Source organism: Pteronotus mesoamericanus, unplaced genomic scaffold, assembly GCF_021234165.1.
Source record: "Pteronotus mesoamericanus isolate MK-2021 breed Mesoamerican mustached bat unplaced genomic scaffold, CSHL_Meso_final contig_90, whole genome shotgun sequence".
Classification (NCBI taxonomy): Eukaryota; Metazoa; Chordata; class Mammalia; order Chiroptera; family Mormoopidae; genus Pteronotus; species Pteronotus mesoamericanus.
This window is the reverse complement of record NW_026555277.1, coordinates 41603147-41629202: the sequence shown is the minus strand read 5'-3', so window position 1 is coordinate 41629202 and position 26056 is coordinate 41603147. Positions and strand designations below refer to the sequence as shown.

General features: G+C 41.6%; 1 protein-coding gene and 1 pseudogene across 1 annotated transcript; both read right to left on the bottom strand.

Moving 5' to 3' along the window:
• Window positions 1-2160: 2160 nt before the first annotated feature.
• Window positions 2161-17422, bottom strand: LOC129080512 (mas-related G-protein coupled receptor member X2-like). Its single transcript, XM_054586004.1, is given in 4 exon segments — window positions 2161-2395; window positions 2397-3348; window positions 7070-7289; window positions 17365-17422. Coding segments are annotated over 3 exon segments (1071 nt in total). The 5' UTR covers window positions 7093-7289; window positions 17365-17422; the 3' UTR covers window positions 2161-2299.
• A 6219-nt stretch (window positions 17423-23641) lies between these two features.
• On the bottom strand, window positions 23642-24520 carry LOC129080680 (mas-related G-protein coupled receptor member X1-like; annotated as a pseudogene).
• Window positions 24521-26056: the final 1536 nt, after the last annotated feature.

The window sequence follows — 26056 nt, the reverse complement described above, 5'->3', positions numbered from 1 at the left end:
CTTGTTATTAAGTTGTGAGCTCATATATTCTGGATATATCATTTAATAAATCTATGTTTACAAAATAAACAAAAAAATGCTGTGGCCAATGGAATTTATGTTTCTGAAATAACCTGTTTTGAGGTGGGCTGTAGGCACACCTAGGGGAGAAAATGTGAAGCCTTGTACCTGGCTTAAGTTGCCTGACCTATAGAAGTCACTCTGCTTGCTTCTGGATTTGTCTCAGAGGGAAGTAACCCTCTTTGGGAGGAGGGCATGTTAGGAGGAGCCTCCTATCCAGCCATCTTGCTCTCAATTATATTTCTATATTCTATCAATGAACAATTGGAAAACTAAGTAAGAAATACTGTGTACAATAGTATAACAAAACACAAAATACTAATTTGGCAAAAGGTGTTCAAGATTTATAGAGTAGAAACTACAAAAAGTTGCTGAGAAAAATTAAGGAAGACCTCAATAAATAGCTATATATACCACATTTATGAATTCAAATTCTCTTTATCTTCAAGATGTCAATTATCTGCAAATGAATTAATAGATTCAAAATAATCGTAGTCAAAATTTCATGAGGATTTTGATAGATGTTAGAGAAGTTTTTTCCTAAAACTTGTAGAGAAATGTAAAAAGACTTAGCTAGCTAAAATAATCCTGAAGAAGAAAAACAAAATTAGAGGATATATACAACCCGATAGACTTACCACAAAGCTACAGCCATCATAACAGCGGGTGTCGGTGTACAAATACACCAGAGGCCAGCAAACATTTTGTAAAAGGCTAGATAGAAAATATTTTAGTTTCTGTAATAGCTACTAAACTCTATTGTTCTAGAATGAAAGTAGCCACAGACAATACATAAACAAATGGGCATGGTTATTTCCCAATAAAACTTTATTTAAAAAAACAGGCAGTGAGCTGGATTTAGCCTATAGGCTGACTCCTGGGATAGATTGATAGAACAGATCAGAATGTCCAGAAATATTTCCATGTTTATAAGGATAGTTTATAAGGATAAGGACACAGGAGCTAAATGGCTCAATTGGGGGTGGGGAGATGTTTTTCAACAAGTGTGCTGGACACCTGGACAACTGTATGGGGAAAAAAGGAGATTTGACTCCTACCTCAAACTCTGCACAAAAATGCATTTGACATGGTTCATGCATCTAAAAGTAATTTTGCTCTTTTCTAGAAAGCAAAAATTATAATAGTGTTAGAAGAAAACATTGGAGAATACCTTTGCTTCCTTGGGAGTAGGCAAGGGTTTCCTAGAACGCATAAAGCAATAACCATAAAAGAAAAAAAAATTAGGTTTCATAAAAAGCAAAAACTCCTGCCCATGAAAAGATACTTTCAAAATGAATAGGCAAGTCCCAGACTGGGAAAAAGTATTTGCAATGCATAAATCTGACAAAGGATTTTTATTGAGAATACATGAAGAATTCCAACAAATCAACATAACAAGACTAACAACCCAGTAAAAATGGATAGCAAACCTGAACAGGCACTTCAAAAAAAGATATACAAATGGTCCAACGCACAGGAACAGATGTATCCTCTTTTAGGGGAAAAGTTGGGATGTTTCGGGTATAGGTGTAATACGTACATCATGTTAAGGAGAAGGGTGACTTTGCTTAATTCGCTTTATTTGGAATTATTTATAGTTTAAGGAGGTGTATACGGGTGCAAAGTTGACAAGGGGTAGACTGTGATGTGTTTGAAAGTGTCATCTTGTCAACTTGGCTAGGCTGAACTATGTTTCCTAGAATTCCTTTCCCTTCTGTGTATGCTCCTGGTTAAGGGGCACATCAAGAGACAATTTATACACGACTTGGTGGTTGGAAATGAAGCAGCAGCCATATTGTTTTCATGCACGGAAGGCTCATGCAACGGCACGCTCATCGCCTTGGTGTGAGGCAGCAGATGGGTCCGCAGCTGCTCCGCCTTCCCTTGGATCCTCCTTTAGTGTCTCTGACTCTGGACCAGGTGTGTGTTTAGCTCCATGAGGAAGGCAACCGACTTCTCCTGAAGAACTCTCATAGCATCAAAATGCAGGCACAGAGAGAGACTGACATGAATTCTGGTTGGTTATCCCGGGTTTTAACTCATGCTCCTGGGTCCTCATTTGCCCTGCCGACTTCAGGCTCTAGCATCAGACAAGCAGCAGCCTTGCAAACAGAGACAAGCAGCAGCTCAGCAAACAGAGACAGTTAAACCACATTTGAGTATATATGTATGTACGTATATCATCTCCTTACACTATATAAATGTCTTACATAATTATATATGTAAACTTCTATAAGTATTACTTCTCTGACGGAACCCTGCTTGATGGAGAATCACTACGTGAAACTGCTTCCTGAACTCTCTTTGGTTTCCTGCGGAAGGCTTCCTCCACTTTCTTCCACCTCAGCCATGTCCTCCAGAGCCCTCTGGAGAACCCGCTTGAGGGTCTGCTGCAGCTGCCACTGCTGCCTAAAGGAGCCAACAAAAAAGTAAATGATGGGGTTGGCACTGCTGTTAAGGCCAGACAGGACAAACCCAGTCACTGTCAGAAAGTATGAAAACGTTTTACTGCAAAGTTTCTCAACCCAGTAACACAGAAACCACTTGAAGCCAAAAGGCAGGCCACAGAGGAGGAAGACCAGGACTACCAGCAGGATGACCACATAGAGCCTGGTGGGCTGCAGCCGCCGGGAGCCGCACAGCCTGCTCAGCAGGGCCAGGCTGCACCCAGAGAGGAGCACACATAACAAAATCAGCCAGGCGAAAATGATGAAATCAAATGTCTGACACCAAGTCTGGTCACGATTCCTCATCAGGAAGCCACAGTAGCTTCCTTCCAGGACACTCAGCAGTAGGGACAGGGTCCAGAGCAGGGCACACATGACAGCTGACATGTGCTTCGGGCGGCGGCAGCGGTACCAGATGGGCCACAGGATGGACAGGCAGCGCTCTGTGCTAATGGCACAGAGAAAGCTCAGGCCTGAGATGTAGGCGAAGATGGACACACTGATGAAAAAGTAGGGGATGGATCCGGAGATGGAACAGGAGTGCTTGATGAATGATTGCAGGGAATGCACAATCTGGCAGCAGAGGAAGAGGAAGTCGGCTCCCGCCAGGTTGAGGATGTAGACAGAGAAGGCGTTCCTCTTCATGCGGAATCCCAGGAGCCAGAACACAACAGCATTTCCTGCCAGCCCGACCAGGGCAATGAGGAAGGCCAGCACATTTAGGGCCAGGGTTGCCTTGCCACATTTAGAGGGGGCCTGGTCACTTCCATTCTTTGCTGTGAGTCCAGTCCCCCAGGCTGTGACATCTGTACCTTTGCTCAGAAAATCTGCAGTGGTGACCCTCGGGGGGAAAAGAAAACAAAGAAGATTTGAGCCCCTGGTGTGATCACTGAGTCTCAAAGTCACCATGCCATGCGGCTATTACTGTCCCATGTTACAGGGGAGGGAAACGGAGGCTTGTAGAGGTCAAGACACTTATGGAAAGCCACACAGCCCTGAAGTCCGGGAACCTCGCTTCAAACCAGGTTCTCTCCAACTTGGAGCCGGGGCTCTTTCTATTGCAACACAGGCCGTCTACGGATGTGAGAAAACTCTGTAGTCCCATCATGCCCACCCCTCCTCCAGCTCCCACTCACTGTCCAGAGGTAATGTCATGTCCCCAGAATTTTCTGAAGAAGGAGGTCAAGGTCTGAGAGAATCAGAGAGACCAGAAGAGAGCTATGGACCTAAGTATTACTTCTGTCCTCAACTGGGATCTCCCCCTCAGCTGCATGAAGTCAGAAAGACACAGAGATGACCAGAGTCCACCCTCATGGCTGCTGGGCCCATTCACCACAGAGAAAGGCCATGCTTTAGGGACATGAAAGGAATGCGATTTGCTATGACAGGTGTGAGCATGGCTGGGACAGGTGGGCTCAAAATGGCTCAGTGTGTCAGCTCTGTGAAGACAGAAGCACTTTTTATCCCTAATGCCCTAGCTGTATGTGGCACATAGTGTGTTCTCAAGAGATATTTATTCGATGAAAGAATAAATGAATGAGGAGCATAATGACAATGGAAGATCTGAGTTAAATGTTAAAAAAAAAAAAAGAAAACGCAATTAAAGGTATTAAAACATCCATGTGTAATGGGTGAAGAAAATTTCACTCATCATGATTCTTTTTGTGGAGGGTCTGTGCGTATTTAGAAGAGTTACCTATGTATGCCCAGAAAACTTACCCACTGACAACTGATATGCATTTGAAGTAAGGACTCTACATGGCTTTGCTGAGCACCCGGAGTCATTTTGGTGCTCAAAAGAGAATGAGATTTGGGGCTGGGCTGAGCTGAGTACAGGGGAGCAAGTGAGCGTGAGGCCTGAGTGCCACCGAAAAGAGGCACTTGAAGTTTAGAAATAACTATGGGGGGCTATGAAGTGGGGTGCTGTGGAGCACACAATGGAAACCTACTCTGCTCCTTCTCCCAGGAGATATTTTGTGGGGTTTGCCTGGCTGAGTCAAGCGTTTCTGTGAGAGGCGTCTATGAGGGAAAATGGGACAGTGCAGGACTGTGGATGTAAAGAGAGATGCTCAAGCAAATGCGCAGTGGACCAAGAGAACCAGCTCACCTCTGAGGGCGTAAGAGCAGCTAGTTGGGAGTAAATCAGGTATCATCTCTGTAATCCTCTCAAGGCCCCTTTGGGGCGAGAACTAGTATTATTCCCATTTTACAGAGGATGGAATTGATTCACAAAAAAGATGAGTGTTGTGTTCCTGGTCTCACAGAGTGTGGATGTGAACCCGGCAGGGCTCCCTCAGGGTCTACACTTTTGACCAGCCCCATAGACCCACCACCCCCGTAGTATCGATTACTCCTGGACAGGGAAAAGGCAGAGAAGTAATTCTCAGGTTAAATTCAGGATGGCCGTCAACACTGTCGATTAAAAAAAAACAACAAAAAACAACAACTAACATAATCAAACTCCAGAAATACGGAGAGGAAAAGCAGTGAAATAGGGAAGAAGGAGAGGTGGGCAGACGCCAATTAGGAACAGACAGCAGAATCCAGGAGCCCTTTTCTGCCTCAGAAAGGCAGCCATTGCTCCAAAGTCCAGAGGACTCACATGGACAGGAGGCTTCCACATGGAAAGAAGAGACATCTTCTGGGCACAGGGAAGAATCAAGTACAAAATCATCCATTGTGTGTTCTCTTAGAAGGACAAGCTCCCAGAGCCCTGGTTGGTTAGAAAAGGATGTGGGAGGAAAACTAGGGCCTCTGCTATTCCCACTCAGAAAACTGAACAGTCAGTAAATCCGTTCTCTAGTGTGTCATAGGAGGCATCCTAATCAAACCGGAAACTTCCTAAGGACTGGGTTGAGCCTGTTGTTCACTCTTGCATCTCCAGCATTTTAGCACATGTCCTGTAGAGACCATCTGTTGTAATATCTTCATTCAAAACAGGGAGAAGATGAGGCCTAAAACGTCAAAGGGGTTCTCCTGAGGTCTCACCTTGAAGAGGGCCCTCCCCACCAGTCCTAGTCTCCTGGAGCCCTGCCTCTGGCTTTCCCACTCTTCTCTGCTGCATTGTTCATGATCTCTGAGGAGCTCCCGAAAAATCTTTATATGAACTCAGAATGTGAAGAGCAAACAGGGGGTGCAGAGATTGCCCCTGATGTTCATTCTCCTCATCCTTCACATAATGATTCTGAGAGTTTAAGACCAGAGAAAGGACCCTATTTCCTAACTTCTTGTTACTGCTGGCATCGTGTGACTAGGCACTGGCCAATGGGTGACGAGCAGAAGTGATATACACAATCCCCGGGCCAGGCTTCCTCTTCCCTTCTTTCTCTGTTGAGTGGCTGAATGCTGATGTGTCTGGGGGTCAGGGAGGACCATGAGGATGAGGGCACCTGTCTAGGGATAGGGAGATGCAAGCTGGAAGGAATGCCTTGGAGCCTCCAGTCCAGGTTGAATAAACTTTCTCTCTTGTTTAAGTATTTATTACCACAGGTTGCTATTAGAGGAACAATCTTAGACCCATAAAAGATGTGTTTTTCTTTTAAAACTACATACCAATGGCAAGGCAATTTTTTTTTTATGAATGTGGGTGATTGCTTTTTAAAAGTGAAACTGGAGAAAGAAGGTGCAAACAGAAGGACAAATGAACTGATGGAGATGAGATGAGAAATGATTTGATGATATTGAGAGAGAGGAAAAACCAGGAAGTAAAAAAACTGTAAGGAGGTCAAGGAGCTGTGAGGGATAGTGTACATTTGCTCTGAGGATCTCCTTTTCAACTTCTCTACCCCGTTTGGCATTCCAAGAAGGCGGCTTTTATGTACCTTATCAGTAGGCTGCTGTCCTTGTTCTGGTTAAACTGAGCTGCTAGGAGACTGAAGGGCAGAGAAGGAGAGATCTGGGCTTTTCATCTCTGGGCTCTGTCCCTGCAAAGGCTTCTCTACCACGCTGGTGGTCCTCTACTGTTGCTATGATTACGGCTCTGCTCTCTGTGTGTACTTGCTCCTTCCCTGGTCCCTTTAAGCCTCAGGGTGGGAACAGTGCTCCACTACTGCTTGCCTCAGGTGCTCCACCTGATGCATTGCCACATTCCCTTAAACCTGCTCCGTGGTCCCTCCTGAAAACTCCCCATTTATCCCAGTTTGGGCTGTTTACTCCTGGGACTCTGCCAGATCCACAAGAGAAAAAAAATTGAAAGCAATGAAATCTGGGTTATAGAAGTTTTGCCTTGGGAAGCAATGCTTGCATTTTATCTTGCTCCCTAAATTAATGTGAGTGGGAACTCTCTTTCCATGACAATAGATTTGAATTGTTGGAATGAAGGGCGGGCTATGGGGAGATATATCAGAAGAGAGAAAGGTTCCGGTTGACCCCATCTGCATCCCTGACAGTTGGAACTGCTGCACTCACAGATGCTAGAGGAGAGCTTTGTGTCTCCTGCCTTTCCTGAAGGATGCACCACAGTTCCTGCATGTAGCGCCCAAAGTGGAACCACGCGGATAGAACCTTAGAGCAAAAACTGTAACTGTCTTTGGACCTAAGTCAGTTGTGGATAATATTCTTACCTTTCTTCCATTCTTCTGGTCATAGGTGGAGAGCTGACTTGTGCTGAAGGGGAGAGTCTTTCTGGGGTAGAGTGATGCCAGAAGACACTTCTCTGTGCTCTAAATCAGGAGGCTTGTGCAGGAAATGGAGTGGAAGCTGATGACCAAACAAGGTTATCAAGATACTGGACAGACTTTGTAATTTCCTGTGCAGAGACTGTGGGCCAGGCAGAGGTCAGAGCTGTTTGAGACAAGATCCCTTACCGAGATGTTTCTCATCATTTGCCCCACCCACGTCCACTCACATGTCAGCCACTCCCATGCTACCCCATCTGGTCATTCTCTCGGTAAGTAATCACTGTTGTGAACCTGTAATTGACAACTGTGAGCCTGGGGAGCAATGTCAAGCAATGTAAGTTGGCATTGAGACACTTTAAGACTAAAGATTAAAGTATATCATAGAGTGAAAGTTCACTGTGGCCTAAACCACTTCCTTGTTTGTTTGTTTTAATTCTCACAGCAGTATGCATATATGTGTATAATTTATTCCCAAGTGATGGAGAAATACATACAAGGTAACAGTCTCTCCGAATCTCATTCTCCAGGGCCACCCATTTTTATTTCACTTATTATTATTAGCTCTGAACTCTAAACTTACAATTATATTTTCAATTTATCAGCACTGAGAAGTGGATCAGTTGACTTCCCTTATAAAATGTAAGCAGTTCAGCGTACATAACATATTCTTCTTTCCTCTTCCACTTCATGTAATTTCAAAATTTATTTTTATTTGGTGTAAATATTAAAAATTTGTCTTATCTCCTATGTTTTCCTTTCATGTGCTTCATGCTACAGTCAAATTAAGTTACTTGTTATTTTTTTTAAATGTCATTTGAATTAGAAACTATTTCCCTGGCTGATGTGGCTCTGTGGATTGAGTGCTGGCTTGAGTGCCCAAAGGGTCGCTGGTTCCATTCCCAGTCAGGGCACATGCCTGGGTTGTGGGCCAGGTCCCCAGTAGGGGGTGTGTGAGAGGCAACTACACATTGATGTTTCTCTTCCTCTCTTTCTCCCTCCCTTCCCCTCTCTTTAAAAATAAAATAAATAAAATTTAAAAAAGAGAAACTACTTCAAATATTCAAAAAGTTCTTCAATGGGCTGAATTGTCTCCCCCTAAATCTATATGCTGAAGTCATAGCTTCCAGAATCTCATAAATATGACTATTTGGAGACAGTCTTTGAAGAGATAATTAAGTTAAAATGAGGTAGTTACGGTGGGCATTTATCTAAAAAGACTGGTGTCCTTATAAGAAGAGAAGATTAGGACATAGACACATGCACAGGAGGAGACCATGTAAAGACACATGAAGATACCATCTATAAGCCAAGAAGAGAGGCTTCAAAACATAACAACACTTGATCTCAGGATTCTAGTCTCCAGAACTTGAGAAAATAAATTCCTGTTGTTGAAGCCACCCAGTCTCTGCTACTTTGTTATGGTAGCCCTCGAAAACGAATATAGACCTATGGTGTCCCAGGCATTATTTCAGGCAATGGAATATCAGTGTGAACAATAACCATAAACTAGAGCATGGCCTTTTGGCACTTATCCTTAAAGGTCTGGAAGAGCTTCCTCAGGTGGTAAATACAGACTGAAAAGAAGAGGATGTATGAAGGAGTCTTCATTTGTTAGAAGTCCAGAGGAGGAGTTGGATTCAGAAAGCCATATGTAGGGAAATTGATCAATGAGACATAAGTCTCAGAATCAGACCCAAATGCATATAGGAATTTAGTATATGACAAAATAATGTATGTTAAAGTAGTAGATGCAACATGAACTATTCTGTGACTGGAATTGAGATAACTGGAGGTCATCTAAAATAAAATAAAGTTGAAAACATACTTTATATGTGATGTTAGGATAAATCTATATGTAACCCAAATACTTAAAAATAAATAATGAAAATATACTAGTTCCTGGAGAAACCATAGGGAAATTCTTTTTTTACTCAATGTTGGGAAAGAATTTCAAAGTGTAACATGAAATTCAGGAGGCATTAAAGAAAAAGTTAATAAAGGCAACGACATACAGAATTATTTTTGTATGACATGAACCATCATGTTCAAAAGGTAAAAAACGAGTTGGGAAAATATTGGCAATGCATATCAAATTTCTCCATTTGTAAAACTTCCTGGAAAATGATATTCAAAATCCAACAAGCCAATAAGAAAATGGTTATATACTTCTGGCCAAGATGGAGGGGTAGGTAGATATGCTTTGCCTACTTGCACAACCAAAAGAAGAAGAGCAACAAATTTAAAAACAAAAACAACTAGAACTGTCATAAAATTGAACTGTATGGAAGTCTGACATCCAATGAGTTAAAGAAGAAACAGTCATCCAGACTGGTAGGAGGGGTGGAGATGGGCAGCTGGGGTGGAGAGGATGCGTGGCAAGGTGGCGGTTGGAGGACCAGGCAGGCGAGGCAGCTGGTGGACTGGGCAGGTGAGGTGGTGGCTGGTGGTCCCACATTCACATGTGGATAAACCAAGAGGATCAACTGGGCAGTGAGACAAGCCATGCAACCCAGGGTTCCAGCCCAGGAAAGGAAAGCCTCAAAACCTCTAGCTGTAAAAACCTGTGGGGGTTGCAGCAGTAGGAGAAATTGCTAGTCTCACAGGAGAGTCTGTTGGAGAGACCCACAGAGTCCTGGAACATACACAAGCCCACCCACCCAGGAATGAGCACCAGAAGGGCCCAATTTGCTTGTGGGTAACAGGAGAAGTGACTGAAAGCCAGCCTAGAGCCAATCAAGGGCATTGTTCCCTTTGGGACCACTCCCCCACACATAGCATCACAACCCAGCAATGTGAGTTGCCCTGCCCTGGTGAATACCTAAGTCTCCACCCCTTCCAAAGAAACAGGTGTGCCCAGACAAAGAAATATGGCATAAATGAAAGAACAGATCAAAACTCCAAAAATAGAACCAAGTGATGAAGAGATAGGCAACCTTTCAGATGCATAGTTCAAAACACTGGTAATCAGGATGCTCACAGAACTGGTAGAGTATGGTTCCAAAATAGAGGAAAAAGTGAAGGCTATGCAAAGTGAAATAAAGAAAAATATACAGGGAATGAACAGTGAAGGGAAGGAAACTGGGACTCAAATCAATGATTTGGAGCAGAAGGAAGAAATAAACATTCAACCAGAAAAGAATGAACAAACAAAAATTCAAAAAAAAAAATTAGGAGAGGCTAAGGAACCTCTGGGACAACTTTAAATGTTCCAACATCTGAATCATTGAGGTGCCAGAAGGAGAAGAGGAAGAGCAAGAAACTGAAAACTTATTTCAAAAAATAGTGGAAGAAAACTTACTCAATTTGGCAAAGGAAATAGATAGACTTCAAGGAAGTCAGGGAAGATCAGCGTCTCAAAGAGGTTGGACCCAAGGAAGCACACACCAAGGCACATCATAATTAAATTACCCAAGATTAAAGATAAGGAGAGAATCTTAAAAGCAGCAAGAGAAAAGGAGACAAAGTAGTCTCCTTACCTGCAAAGGAGTTACCATAAGACTATCAGCTGATTTCTCAAAAGAAACCTTAAAGGCAAGACTGGGCTGGAAAGAAGTATTCAAAGTCATGAAAAGTAAAGACCTACAACCAAGTTTACTCTATCCAGCAAAGCTACCATTTAGAATGGAAGGGCAGATAAAGTGCTTCCCAGAGAAGGTAAAGCTAGAGGAGTTCATCATCACCACGCTCTTATCATATGAAATGTTAAAGGGATTTATCTAAGAAAAAAAGATCAAAACTATGAACAGTAAAATGACAACAAACTCACAATCAACAACCGAACCTAAAAAACAAAAACAATCTAAGCAAACAACTAGAACAGGAATAGAATCACAGAAATGGAGATCACATGGAGGATTATCAATGTGGGTAGGAGGAGGATGGGGGAAAAGTTACAGGGAACAAGAAGCATAATTGGTAGGTACAAAATAGACAGGGGGAGGTTAAGAATAGTATAGGAAATGGAGAAGCCAAAGAACTTATATGTATGAGCCCCAGACAGGAACTAAGGGGGTGGGAATGCTGGTGGGAGGGAGGGTGCAGGATGGGGGGAATAAAGGGGAGACAAGAAATGGGACAACTGTAATAGCACAATCAATAAAATATATTAAAAAAAGGGTAAAAAGAAAATGATTTTAGGTAGGTCATAAATCCACAATTTCTCAAAATAAAAATGGCTGTTAAACATATGGAAAAATGTGAAAACAAAGTATTAATAAGATAGATAAAAATTAAAATTAGGCAGACATATTTTACTCACTGAAATGTAAAAGACCAAAAACTTTGGCAATGTACTCTGTTAGAGATGGTGTGGGACAATGCACTTTCACACATTTCTTGTGGGCATGAAGGTTGATTGAGTCCCCAGGGAGGGCTATTTTGTAACGTATACAAACATACAAATTGTCATAACTTTGTATATATATCTCTTGCACATGGAACCTTTAGGATAAATTCCAAGATGAGGAATTATAGGAAGGAAAAGTATGACAATTTGTATGTTTGTATATGTTACAAAATAGCCCTCCCTGGGGGCTCAATCAACCTTCATGCCCACAATTTTACAATTATTACAATTATTTTAATAATTGTAAAATAATTGGCAATAAAAATATTGGTAACGGTCAAAATGACCCTCAATACTGTACAAATTATAGTCCATCCATGCAATGGAATACTGTGTAGCTATATAAAAAGAGGAACAAATCTAATATGGAAGGACCTCCAAGATGTATTAAGTTAATTAAAAAACACAGAGTGCAGAACAATGTGCTTTTGTATGAGACGGAATAAATAAACATTCATATACATTACATGTATAATACATAATATAACATATATAATATATTCCTTTGCATACAAACATATCTATATATGCTTGCCTTAGTATTAAATAATTCTAGAAAGAACCTGAGAAACAAATAACTGTAATAATTGTAATTTTTTTGAGGAGAAGGCATAGGAAAGGGCCTGGAAAGGGAATGACAATATTCTCTTTTTAAAAAAAATTATGTTTTATTGAGTATACTATTACAGTTGTCCTGATTTTTCCCCTTTACTCCCATCAACCCAACAAGCCCACTCCCTCAGGCAATCCCCCCACCATTGTTTATGTTCAAGGGTCTTGTATATAAGTTCTTTGGCTACTCCATTTCCATACTGTACTTTACATCCCCATGGTTATTTTGTAACTACGTATTTGTATTTCTTAATCCCCTCACCTCCTCACCCATTTCCCCCCTCATCTGGCAACCTTCCAGTAACTAACTCTTCTCTTGCTTTTAACAGCCTCTCTCTATTTTTAACCTTTGGCCTTTTAATAATAATGTGTCTTGGAGTGGGCCTCCTTGCATCCATCATAACTGGGACTCTCTCTGCTTCCTGGACTTGCATGTCTACTTCCTTCACCAAATTAGGGAAGTTTCTTTCACTATTTCTTCAGATAGGTTTCCAATTTCTTGCTCTTTCTTTTTTCCTTCTGGCATCCCTCTGAGGCGAATGCTGGACCTCTTAAAATTGTCCCAGAGGCTGTTTATACTATTCTTAATTTTTGGGTTCTTTTTTCTTCTTGTTGTTCTGTGTGGCTGGGTTTTTTTTTTATTTTTTTGTTATTTTTTAATTTAATTTTATTTTTTTGCTTCCTTATGTTCCAAACCATTGATTTGCTTCTTGGCTTCATCCATTCTACTGTTGTTTCCCTGTAAATTGTTCTTTATTTCAATTAGTGTATCCATCATTTCTGACTGGGTCTTTTTTATGCTGGTGGGGTCCTCACTAAGTTCCCTGGTCATCCTTACAGGCAGTATTTCAAACTCTGCATCTGATAGATTGCGTATCTCCATTTTGTTTAGCTCTTTTCCTAAGATTTTAATCTCTTCTTTATTTCAGGCCATGTTTCTTTGGTTCCTTGTCTTGGCAGCCTCCCTGTGTTTGTTTCTATGTATTAGGTAGAGCTGCTTTGAGTCCATGTCTTGGTAGTGTGGTCTTATGCAGTAGGTGTCCTGTAGGGTGCAGTGGCACAGCCTTCCCTGTCACCCAAGCTGGGTACTCAAGGTGCACCCTTTGTGTGGGCAGAGAACACCCTCCTCTTGTAGTTGAGCCTTGGTTACTGTGGGCAGCTCAATGGAAGGGATTTACCCAGGCCAGTCAGCTGCAAGGACTGCTTGTGACCATTGACCACCAACCACTGCCCTCCATGGAGGATCAGCTGTGCAGGGGCTGGATGGTGGTGCTTTGATGTGGTTTATAGCTGTCCACTGGGTGTATTGGCCTGGTGTTTCCTGGGTGGTACAGGCCAAGGTCATCCCCTGCCTGTGTTTTGCCCAGGGGCCACCCTGCCTGAGCTGTAAAGCATCTTGAGATGGCTGCTACTTGTGCAGTACTTGGAGATTCCCAGGTGAAGCCAAGCTGTGAAATCTGGCTGCTACTAGGGCTCACTAAATTCAGCTGATGCTTGTTTGATAAGATTTAGGAGCCAAGATGAGCCATTTTTATGGAAAAGCAGCTTGGGTGGGCCTGTAAGTTGGGTAGGGTAGAACTTCCGTGGATCTCCAAGGTGGGTCACACAGTGTTAGGCAGGATGATGGAGTCTCAAATATGGCACAAGCCTACCGGCTCTGTGGAGTGAGGGCTCAGGAAAGGGACAATGGCCTCTGCTCGCCCAGATGCCAGACACTTCAGTCTCTCTCTGTGTACCACTGGTGCCCTTCAAACTGCCACTCCAGTGCTGGAGCTCAGAGGGAACGAGTCTGAGTAGGTGAGTCCATGCGTGGGTTTCCCAAGAGGAACTGCTTGGGGCTCCAGCACCCTTCTCCACCAACTCAGTCCCCGCTGGTTTTTGCAGCTAGAAGTTGTGGGGACTTATCTTCTTGGCACTGGAATCCTGGGCTTGGGGGCCTGGTGTGGGTCTGGGACTCCTCACCCCTGAGATATCCCTCCTGAATTTTTATCCACATGGGTGTGGGACCAGCCCATTCCACTTCTGCGCCCCTCCTACCAGTCTGGATGGATATGGTTTCTTCAATTCTGTAGTGGTCAGACTTCCATTCAACTTGACTTTGTAGTTGTAAGACTTCTGTTCAAATTGATTTCTGATGCTCCTGAGTGATGGTTGTTCTTTATTTTAGCTGTAATTTTGATGTGGTTGTGTGAAGAGGCGAGCCTTGTCTGCCTATGTTGCCACCTTGACCAGAAGCTGGGAATGACAATTTTCAATGTGTGCATCAAAAGTATTTTTTAAACCTGTGAATGTATTGCATTTTTAAAACAAAGAAAATACATTTAATGATATAACCAAGAAAAGGAAATAGAGATATAAAAAGGTGAGAAAGAAAGAGGGAGGGGCAGGGAGAATGACTGGAGAAAGATACAGACATAGAAGGGGGAGGCCTGGGGGAGGAGAAGGAGGAGAGACACAGATAGATATAGAAATAGAAAAGGGGAAAGGGATTGGAGAGGAGTGGGGATGGGGAGGGAGAGAGAACATGAGCAAGCATGCAAGAGAGAGAGAAAAGAGAGGGAGGGTGGAGAGAGAGCCTGGGAGGTAAGGAAATGAGGATAATGAGTATAGAAAACTCATTTAAGGAGGCTTGCTGTGAAAGAGAGAAATCAAGTTGTGGGTGGAGGGGAATGTAGACTTGGGTGGTGTTTTATGCCAGGACATAGGATAGCGTGTTGTGTATGATGTTGGGATGATCCAATAGGAAATGCAACATTGAAGATGTAGGTGGGAGAGGTAATAATTGTATAAAGTGTTTCTGTGTAGGGGCGGGGTGGAACCTGCACACAGGTGGAAAGGATGGTTTAGGGCAGCAGCATGCAGCTATTTCCTGGTGTGAGGGAAAGGCAGAGAAATGAGCTCAGAGGCAGGTGGAGAGATGGGGACATTCTCAGGAGGGCAACATCTGAGAGTGATAAAAGAGTAAAGAGAGGGTTTCAGGAGAGAGATGGTGTGAAGTGTTTTCCTTGAAGAGTGAGAGAGTAATTATGGAAAAGGTACATGATCACTCAGCTGAGCTAAGTGGATACTTGTGGTTTGAGGACATAAATTGAAAGTGAAACCATTGGATATGATGTGTGTTGTTCTCTAGCTCCCTGGGAACAGGCACGGAGTTAGTGGAGAGTTGGATTCAACCACAACAAAAGATTTGAACAGACATTTCACCAAAGAAAATATATGGAAGGCAAATAAGTACACAAAAGATGATTCATATCCCTAGCTATGAGGGAAATACAGAATTAAAACCATGATGAACTACCATTACACACTTCTTAGGATGGCTACAATTTAAAAATACCAATGATTTCCAAATATTGGCAAGGCTTTAGAAAAACTGGATCTTTCATACATTGCTGGCAGGAAGGTAAAATGGTACAGCTATGCTGGAAAACTTTTTGCATTTTCTTAAAAAGTTGAACATACACTTACCATACAACCCAGCAATCTACACCTGGCACTTATTTTAGAGAATGGCAAACTTACATTCATATGAAAACCTTTATACAAATATTCATAGCAGCTATATTTATAATAATTAAACTGGAAAAAACCCAAATGTCCTTCCACTTGTGAATGAAGATAATGAGTATAGAAAACTCATTTAAGGAGGCTTGCTGTGAAGGAGAGAAATCAAGTTGTAGGTGGAAGGGAATGTAGACTTTGGTGGTGTTTTATGCCAGGACATAGAATAGCGTGTTGTGTATGGTGTTGGGATGATCCAATAGGAAATGCAACATTGAAGATGTAGGTGGGAGAGGTAATAACTGTATAAAGTGTTTCTGTATAATAATTGTAATAAAGTAAAACAAAAGGTGGTATACATCCATACCACGAAATGCAACATAGCAATTTAAAAAATCAGCAACAATCTATTGATATGTGCAACAACCTGGATGGATCTTGAGGTCATTCTGTTAAATGAAAAAACTCAAAATGCTGAATACTATATGATTTCATTTATACAACATTTTGAAATGACAAAATGATAGAGATGAAGAACAGGTAAGTGGTTACCAGGGATTTGGAAGGGGTACAGGTCGGGTATGACTACAAAGAGTTGCCCAAGGGAGTTCTTTTGTGATAAAGAAACAGTTCCATATCTTGAATGTGGCTGTGATTACATGAGTGAATACAAATAGTACAATGTCCTAGAATTATACATAATATAAATGTGTGCATGCAAAAACGGGTGAGATCTGAGGAAGATGTATAGTGTAAACAATTTTATACTGTCCGGGTCAATTTCTTGATTTTGATAATGTTCTATATTTGTGTAAGATGTCACCATTGGCAGAGGCTGGGTGATGGGCATACAGGAACTCTCTGCACTAATTTTGCAACTCCTTCCTGGTTTATAATTAATTCAGAATGGAAAGTTTGTTGGACGACTACCTACATGGATATTGCAGTAATCAAGAATGAGGACAAGGTTTGTGCTGGAGAGCAGTTTGTGAACCAGGCACATAGGCCATGTTTACATAATAGGAATGTTTACATAATAAACATTCACAAAACCACCATTAAAATTAAACATATATTAACATTTTGTTATATTTGCTTCTCGTATGTCTTTAAAAATGAATAAATAAAATTTTACGGACACAAGTAAAGCCTCAATTTTCACTCACTGATCTCTTCAGAGCACCTGAAGTTGATGTGTATTATTCTCTCATAAGTGTAACAAGATGTTAAAAATAGTTTGATCGAAATATCAAGATACTAGCCCTGGCTGGTGTGGCTCAGTGGATTGAGCATCGGCCTGCAAACCAGGGATGCTGGTTTGATTCCCAGTTTAGGGCACATGCCTGGGTTGCGGACCAGATCCCCAGCAGGGTGTGCGTGAGATGCAACCACACATTGATGTTTCTCTCCCTCTCTTCTTCCTTCCTTTCTCCCCTCTAAACATAAATAAATAAAATCTTTTTTAAAAAATGAAGATACAAGAGATACTACATTTCAAAAGAGGTAGGAAATGACATGCAGAATTTAAACACAAGATTTCTGGTAACTGAAATCAAGATAGCAGAGGAGTGACTAGAAGTCACACTGACCTCCTCCTAGGACCAATCTGGAATTACAGCTAAACTGTGGAGAAATCACCTGGAACAAACAGCTGAACAATAGGGAGAGAGGAGCCTTAAAACCTCCGACAGACAGAAGAATCGGCTTTAGCACAACTTAACTGGTACAGAGTGCAGCAGAGACTTGAGAAGGTGGGTGGGACACCCATGGGCAGCAGTACCAGAAGGATATTGAAGCAGCCAGTTGGATCCCTCTGAGAAGCGCGGGGTCTAAACCATTAGCAGGGATCTCCAGCCTACAGCACCAGAGCCCAAAAAGTACACAGATAACAACGTGCTGTGAAAAGCCGCAGGGTTGCTCTCTGCCAGAGACAGGCAGCTGGAGATGCAAAGAGCCTTTTAAAGGGCCAAAACATAAATTTTTATTTGCAGCCACTTACCCTGTGATCTGGCAAAGGCAGGGCAGAGTGGGCTAGAGACACCTGAGGAAAGACTGGGAAAGGAGGCTTTGAGGAGAAAACTGAGAGAGTAGCCAGTGGGATCCTGATGCTGAATCCTCCCTCATACAGCAGCAGCCATCTTGCTCAGGCAGGCCACTCCCCTGAGGGGGCAGCAGCCTGAGAAGACACAATAACCATGCCTGTAGGAGGGACTCTGCCCTCCCCCAGGTGGTGTCTAAGCCAGCCTGCTGAGTGCAGAGTGACTAGATTAACAGCTGAGGGTGACAGCCACGGACAGTAGATTCTGAGAAGTCTCGAACAGACTGCCTAAGGTCAGAGAGGGTCCAAATCTGACATCATCAGAGGCAGATCCAGAAAGAAAAAACAGCAGTCTCCTGCCATAGAAGTTCACACCACAAAGTCAAGAAATCAAGACAGATCAATTTAAGAAGCAAAAGCAAAAAAGAAGAGTCTCATAAATAATGGGAAGACAAAGAAACAACCCCCCCTCCCAAGTCAAAGGGAAAGGAGGAATCCTCAGAAAGAGAGCTAAATGAAATAGAGGCAAGTAAACTCTTAGAAATTGAGTTCAAAACAACAGTTCTAAGGAAGTTCAATGAGCTCAGGGAGCTTAGAGAGAATTACAAAACACTACAGTGAAACAATGAGGAACTTACTGCAAACTATATCAGCATGAAAAAGAACATAGAAACGATCAATAAGAGAGAGTAGGAAATGAAGAATACAATTTCTGAATTGAAGAACACAGTAGAAAGAATAAGATGCAGGCTAGATGAAGTGGAGGATCAAATCAATGAGCTGGAGGATAAGGTAGGAAAAAGCTCCCAGAAAGAGCAAGAAAATGAAAAAAGACTCAAAAGGAATGAAGAGGCATTTAGGGAAATTCAGGACAAACTGAAATGTAATAATATCCATATAATAGGGTTACCAGAAGGAGAAGAAGAGGATGAAGTGTTAAAGAACCTGTTTAAAAAAGTAATGATGGAAAAATTCCCTAATTGGAGGAGAGAAAAAGTCACACAAGTCCAGAAAGCACAGAGGGTCCCATTCAAGAGGAACCCAATGAGGACCACTCCAAGACACATCATAATTAAAATGGCAAATATCAAAGACAAACAGAATCTTAAAGGCAGCAAGGGAGAAACAGGTAGTAACATATAGGAAGCTGTGATACAGCTAGCAGCTGACTTTTCAACAGAAACACTGCAAGTCAGAAGGGAGTGGCAAGAAATATTCCAAGTAATGAAAAGCATAGGCCTGCAACCAAGACTGCTCTACCCAGCAAGGCTCTCCATTAAAATGGAAGGTGAAATAAGGAGTTTCCCAGACAAAAGGCTAAAAGAATACACCTCCACCAAAACAGCATTGCAAGATATGCTAAAGGGACTGCTTTAAGAAAATGAAGAAAGAGTCTGTGAATACCCAGTTCCTTTCATAGCCACAGATAGTTGATAATACCAATATTTTAATACCTATTAATCTGATTGTTACAATGATGTGCTATTTTAATTGTTACTTTATTATTGGTTGAAACTAAACCTGTTTTTGTAGATTTTCTGCTTATTTCTATTGTTTTTAAAAAGCTTTAAATAACTTTTTGGTATTCTTTAACCATTTTTTGATTAAATGTTTGTAGAATTTTTTTCCCTAAAAAAACTATTAACCCATTTTTATATATGTTGCAAATACTTCCCTATTCTATTACTTGTCCTTTAATTTTTTTATATGTATATTACTGTGTAGTCTTAAGTGTTTAATATAATCATATTGTCAATATTTTACCTTATGGTTTCTGGGTTTGAATATTTCCTTCAGGGTAAGAAAAATATTATTTTGTATTTTCTTCTAAAACTCCTTAGATTTTACATATTGATTTTTAATTCACCTCAATATTTTTTGTATAATGTATGAAATAGGTCTCTATATTTGTTTTATTTCAAGTAATAGTGGTCCTTGCACCTTATTTGTTGAATAAGCCTTATTTTCCCAATTGATTTGAACTAGCAGTTTCATCATATATTACATTGTTAGATAATATGTTTATTTCTAGAATGCTCATTTTATTTCATTAATCTACTTGATTATTTCTGTGCTGGTGTCATGTTGTTTTAATTGCTGAGACTTTATTATGCATTTAATTTTTTAAATATTTTATAATGGATTTTGAGATTTAAAAATTAATAAATAAAATCAATCTACATTAAAAAAAAGAAAGAAGGAACTCCTACCTTTTGTGACAACATGGATGGAACTGGAGAATATTATGCTAAGTGAAATAAACCAGCTGGTGAAAAAGAAATTGATCTCACTTATAAGTAGAATCTAACCAACAAAATAAACTAATGAACAAAACAAACCACAGACTGAAAGTGACCAGAGGGGATGGGGAAGGACAATGGTGGAAAGAAGGGGAAGGGATTAGACAAAGAACATGCATGAATGACCCATGAACATGAACAACAGAGTGGGAATTGACTGTGGGAGTGGGGGTGTGGGTGGGATGGGTGGAGGAGGGTGAAGGGGGAAAAATTGAGACAATTGTAATAGAATAAACATGACTTAAAAAGTAAATAAGAAAACTTAAAACAATAATTCTGGCTCACTAGGGGAAGGGGGAAAGATTTGTGATAACTGGTTATCAAGTCTTATGCCATTATCTGTATCATAGCTATAAACAATTAGAGTTGAATTTTTATGTGAGGTGTAAAACATTTAGTTTAATTTAAAGATGAACCATCTCTCCTGCTCCCAAAGTGAACTTTTGCAGGCAAAAAGACTTGAGCTCAGAAGAAGCATTCTTTTGTTTCTCCTTCCCCATGTCCCCTTACCCTTGTCCTTGTTCCATCTGTTCATTGTTTCTAGATGTGGTTTCTGACCCTGTAGTTTTGGACACATCTCAGAGTCAGTATCAGGAGGCCAGGAATTTTCCTTTTTGCTTGTCCTGCTTCAGTGACCTTGCTGACTATGTCTGAACTTGACAGTATTGTAGAGTTGACTCCAACTCATTTTGCAAAACTTACGCCATCCTCTGTGACTTCAAGGCCATGACAGATATAGCTCATTGCTCACCACACTTCAGCCTATGATCCTTCTTAGTGGGAATCTAACAACCATGACCATATATTTAGTGTCATAAGAAATGAAACTTATTTGTATACTGATCACCATTTTCTCTTTTTTTTAATTAAACAAAAAAAAATTAATCCTCATTTGAGAACATTTTTTCATTGCTTTTAGAGAGAGAGAGGAAGAAGGGGGGGGGAGAGATGAAGAAACATTGATATGAGAGAGAAGCATAGATTGGTTGCCTCCTGTACACTCTGACCAGGGACAGAACCTGCAACCTTGGTATGTGCCCTGACCAGGAATTGAACTTCCAAAGTTTCTGTGTACAGGACGACATTCCAACCAACTGAGCCACACCTGGGAAGACTTGATCAATATTTTCTAAACAACCTTTGTACTTTTATTAACAATGCAACTATGAATTGCCTCTTTGCCAATTTTCATTTGTCCAGTTCCTTTTTATCTTTCTTTGTCTGTCTCAAAGTGTTGGTGTGGCTGACCAAAATGACATGGAGCACTTGCTTGGTAAACTGTAGAGACATCAGATGCTAAAGTGGGCAGGGTGGAGACAGGGTTCAAGTTCCAAGTATTTCAAGAAGCCTTTCCTGATCTACTTGCCACGACATACACACTTAGTAATGAGACCTTCTCCCTCTCCACTCCCATCTTTGTGTTTGTATCCTGGAAGGGTTCAGAACCAATTTACCAATATGATAGGCATGTGTAAGGAGATCTCCTCTTCCACACTCTACTGTAAGCTTTTGGAGAATAGGAACCAAATTTCATCTGTTTTTATAACATTGACAATCCGGTGCCCAACATATATTTTACTATCACACAGAAAGAGCATCAGACAACCTCTGTGAATTCCAGATAGCTGCCAAATAGAACTTCAGGTGAGAAAGGTATATGCTTATTATTATAGTCAGATGTAGAGGTATGAACTTCTGAGTCTCCCTGACATGCAACAGAATATACTTCCAGTTTACATCTCTAGTAAAGTCAAACCCCACCACCTTGTTCTGAAAACTGGTACCTGACCACAAATGGCATGCAATTCAGACCAGGATAATCTCATAATCTCACTATCTTCTTGGATTGCCTAGATTGGCCTTGTGATCCAGGATGCTGATGGAGTCAGCATGAGGCTCTAGGTTCCCTGACTCCAGATCCAGTACTCCAAATCTAGCACTGGCAAGTACTGCATTTCTGCTTATTCCAGGATTTCTGGATGCTAAAGTGGGCTGGGTGGAGACAGGGCTTCCTCTGCTGGAACACAGGGCTTGGAGATAAGTAATGGCCAACACCTGCATTCTAAGCACCTGTCGGCACTCTTCTTGAAAAATGTTTTTATGAATTGTGTATTGGTCGATGTCAGAGTGCAGCCAATGTGACGAGGAATGCCACTGACATCAAAATGACCAGTTGCCCAGGTAAATGCTAACAGCCTTTGGTTCAAAAGTGAGACAAAATTTCCCTACAGTGTTCCTCAAAGCAGTTCAATTGAAAGAATCATAAGACTCACAGGACTGAATCACACAAGAACCCTCAGTCTAAGTTGGTGTCATCACATCAAAGCATGCTGCCTGGTGCACAGGCGTCATGCACTGTTTTCCTTCCTTTTTCCACCACCCTGCAGTCCAGCAGAGGAAGCTCTTCCCTACAGCCAAGTTCTATTCCAGCATTTGGAAATGAAGGGGTGCATGTAGAATATAAAACCAGTCAAGTGCTGAACAGGGAAGAACATTGAATCAAGTGTTAGGCCACCTAGTTCTGATGGATATATTTGGGTTAAAAAATTGAAAACTGTAGTTAGTATCATTTTTCATAGCTACCTATAGTGTTGCCTGAGCACTCAGCCTTCATTTGTGAGTTCTCTCTGAATGTAAATGTGTGGGGCATCCTCACTCTCTGTGAAGATAGCCCTCTGGGTTGTCACACATAGTCATAGTGGATGCTCTCCATTTGCCTGCATTCTCTGAGGAATGAGTAACTGGTATCAGAGAAGAGTCCAGAGTTCTGTAATGAACCTAAGTTTCTATCAATGCACTGACATGACTATGAAAGGGTAATATGTTTTCACCCCTGCTCCTTGAGGGGACTGGCCATAAAACTGACTAAAAGTCACAGCCAGAAAAATTAGTACAAAACCTTGAAACTTACAGAGTGTTCCAAAACTATCTGTATGTGAATAAAAATGGTTTCCAAGATTTCTATTTTAAAATTGACACTGACATTGCAATGGCCAAATTGGAATTGATAGGACATTGTTCTAGACTCTATACTGGTCAAGATGAGAACTATAAACCATTCACCATTTCTCAAAGGTAAAGACCATGGTTTTCTTTACTGCAACCCAAGGCCAATTTGTCACCATGTTGTGGACAAATGCCACCAGAGGACTTTTCATAAACCTACTTTCCTGGACTGTTCTCATGCAGGTAAAGACTCTATCTCTAGCGATATCATTTTCCTAAAATCCAGAGAACCCAATGAGATTAGAGGATGGTCAACTAATTTATTCAAGCTTTTTACTTGTAGATTGCCCCCAATCACAGGATTAAACATGAAACCTAAGGGACTATATAGTCTGAAAAAAATAAGGAATTTTTTTTTTCTATTTGATCAGGCAGAAAACGATTCTGAATAAGGGTTGATGGTTTTGAACAGGGATTCTTTCCACTGCAATGAACATTGTAAAGAAAAAGTATTCAATACAGAGATTCATAGGAAGATCACATGACAAATGTATTGGTAATGTCCAGAAAGTAGGAGAGGTATAACTTTCAGACTAATGTTTCTTTTCTGAGAAAACTAGAAAATCCAGATTTAAAATAACCTACTTGAAGATACAGGGAAATAAATGAAGCATTCTGAGGCATGAGGCTGAGAGAAGGCTAGATAATTTGCAAGCCTGGCAGGGCAGCACTGAGTCCCAAAGCCACTTCTGACTGATCAGGGCAGAGGCTCTTCATTGCTGCCTTAATCTGCTCCCCGACATCTCCAGGGGCTCCTGAGGAAGGCTCCCTCCATGCTCATCCACCTCAGGGGTGTCCTACGGAGCCCTCTGGAGAACCAGCCTCAGGGTCTGTCGCCGTTTCCACCATCACTGCCTCCAGGAGCCCACGAAGAAGTAAGTGACAGGGTTGGCACAGCTGTGGACACAGGATAAAAGAATGACAATCAGGTGAAGATGAACGAATGCATGAATATCTTCTTGAAACCAGAATAAGAGGAACCAGTGGATTTCAAAGGGCAGGCTACAGAGGAGGAAGACCAGCACTGTGAGTACGACAGTAACAAAGAGCCTGGTCAACTGCTCTCACGGGGAGCCACACAGCAGCCTGGTCAGCAGGACCAGGCTGGACCCAAACAGAAACACAAATAACAAAATTAGCCAGGCGACAGTGATGCAATCCAATGCTGGACACCAAAAGTGATGTAAATCCCTATTCAGGAGGCCACAGTAGTTCCCTCTGAGGATGCTCAGCAGCAGTGACAGGGCCCAGAGCAGAGTACACATGACAGCTGACATGTGTTTGGGGTGGTGGCAGCGGTACCAGATGGGCCAAAGGATGGACAGACAACACTCTGTGCTTCTTCATCACAGGGACAGCCCCAGTGGGGTGGTTAGCTGGAGCTGCAGTGCACCTAGGCTGAGGTTACCACAGGTGTGTAGCTCTGGGGCCACCTCAGCAGGTCAGGTAGTTGGACAGCTGGTGGCAGCTGAGTGGGTGGGGGGCAACCCGGCATCAGGTGAGCTCTGGTGGGACAGATTAGAACTGGAGTTGGCACGGGCTGAAGTGTAAATTGTCCAGGGCACACAGGTCTTGGGCAAACGTTGTACCATGGCTGGCTACAGCAGGTGTGGGCCAGGGACCTCAGGCATGCTGGGATTGTCTTGCACGTTGGCTAGAGTGTTTAAACTGAGCTCCCAATCACCTGTGCAAGGGGAGTGGGAACATAAACAACGGTTCTCTCTGGTGCCTTAGATCCTGGAGCATGTCAGAACTGCCCACATGTTTAGCAGATACTTTAAGGTTAGTGAGTGTATTTCCTTATTGGGTAGGCTCAGTGCCTTTAAACTGCTGTTTGTTCACTGTGCCCCAGGGCAAGCAATACTACACATGGGCCCCTTGGAAAACCCTGTCCTTCTGCAAGTCCCCATGTCTAGCGTAGGGTTTCCACCTTTACTATGTGGTCCCTCTGTTATTTGTTGTGGAGAAGCCGTTCAACTGGCACTTACTTCTTCAGCAGGAATGGCTCTAGATGGGGCTGCATATTTAGTGTGTGTGTGGGAAGAGGGGAGTTCAGGGTGTTTCTATGCTGCCACCTTAGACCCACTTCAACCTCCAGGCTTTTTCTTTAGCACAGGAATAACACATACAGTTTTACATTGTCATCCCAATGGACATAATAGTGTATCAAATTAATGGTCAAAGTGTTCCTGAACCCTACTATCTGAAATCAATGACTTGCTTCAGTTTTTCTTCAAAATTCTTTTATTAACTATAATTATAGTCTTGAATGACACACTTATATTGTGTTTTTAATTTTTCATTACTATCAATTAATTTCCCATATAAGATGTAAAAAAATTAAGATTGGCTGATAATGATCAGACTGGCAATATATGTAACTGTGATTAATATGTTGAGAAGTTTAATGAGAAATCTGGACAATATGCAAGAGCAGATGGACAATATGAGCAGAAAGATGAAACCTCTAAAATAGCAGAAATGCTAGAAATCAAAACATTATGACCAAAATGAAGAATGCCTTTGAAGAGCTCATCAGCAGACTAGATAGAGGCTTTGTAGACTCAGTGACCCTCAAGATATGTTAATAGGAACTTGACAACTGAAAGGGGAAAAGAATACAATACTGAAAAAACCAGACCAGAATGTTCAAGAGCTTGAGATAATCACAAAATGTGTTACATGCATGTAATGGGAATATCACAGGAGGAAGAAAGAGGACTAGGAAGAGAAGAAATATCTGAAGTAATAATGGATGAGAATTTTCTCATTTATTGAGAAACACCAAACCACAGATTTAGGGAGCTTGAGAACAATAAGAAGGATAAATACAACAAACAAACAAACACGCCTATGTTTTCATTTCATTTTTGGGACAGAGAAATTGTTCTATATGATATTATAATGGCAGACACATGACATTTTGCATTTGTCAAATCCACTGATCTTTGCAACACAAAGAGTGAATGCTAATAGAAAATAGAAACTTCAGTTTATAATAATGTATCCATATGGGAGCATCAATTTAAACAGATGAGCCACATTAATGGAAGATGCTAGTAATAAGAGAAACTGTGTGGGAAATTGAGGATGGGGAAAGGGATTGTATAGAAAACGTTTGTATTTCC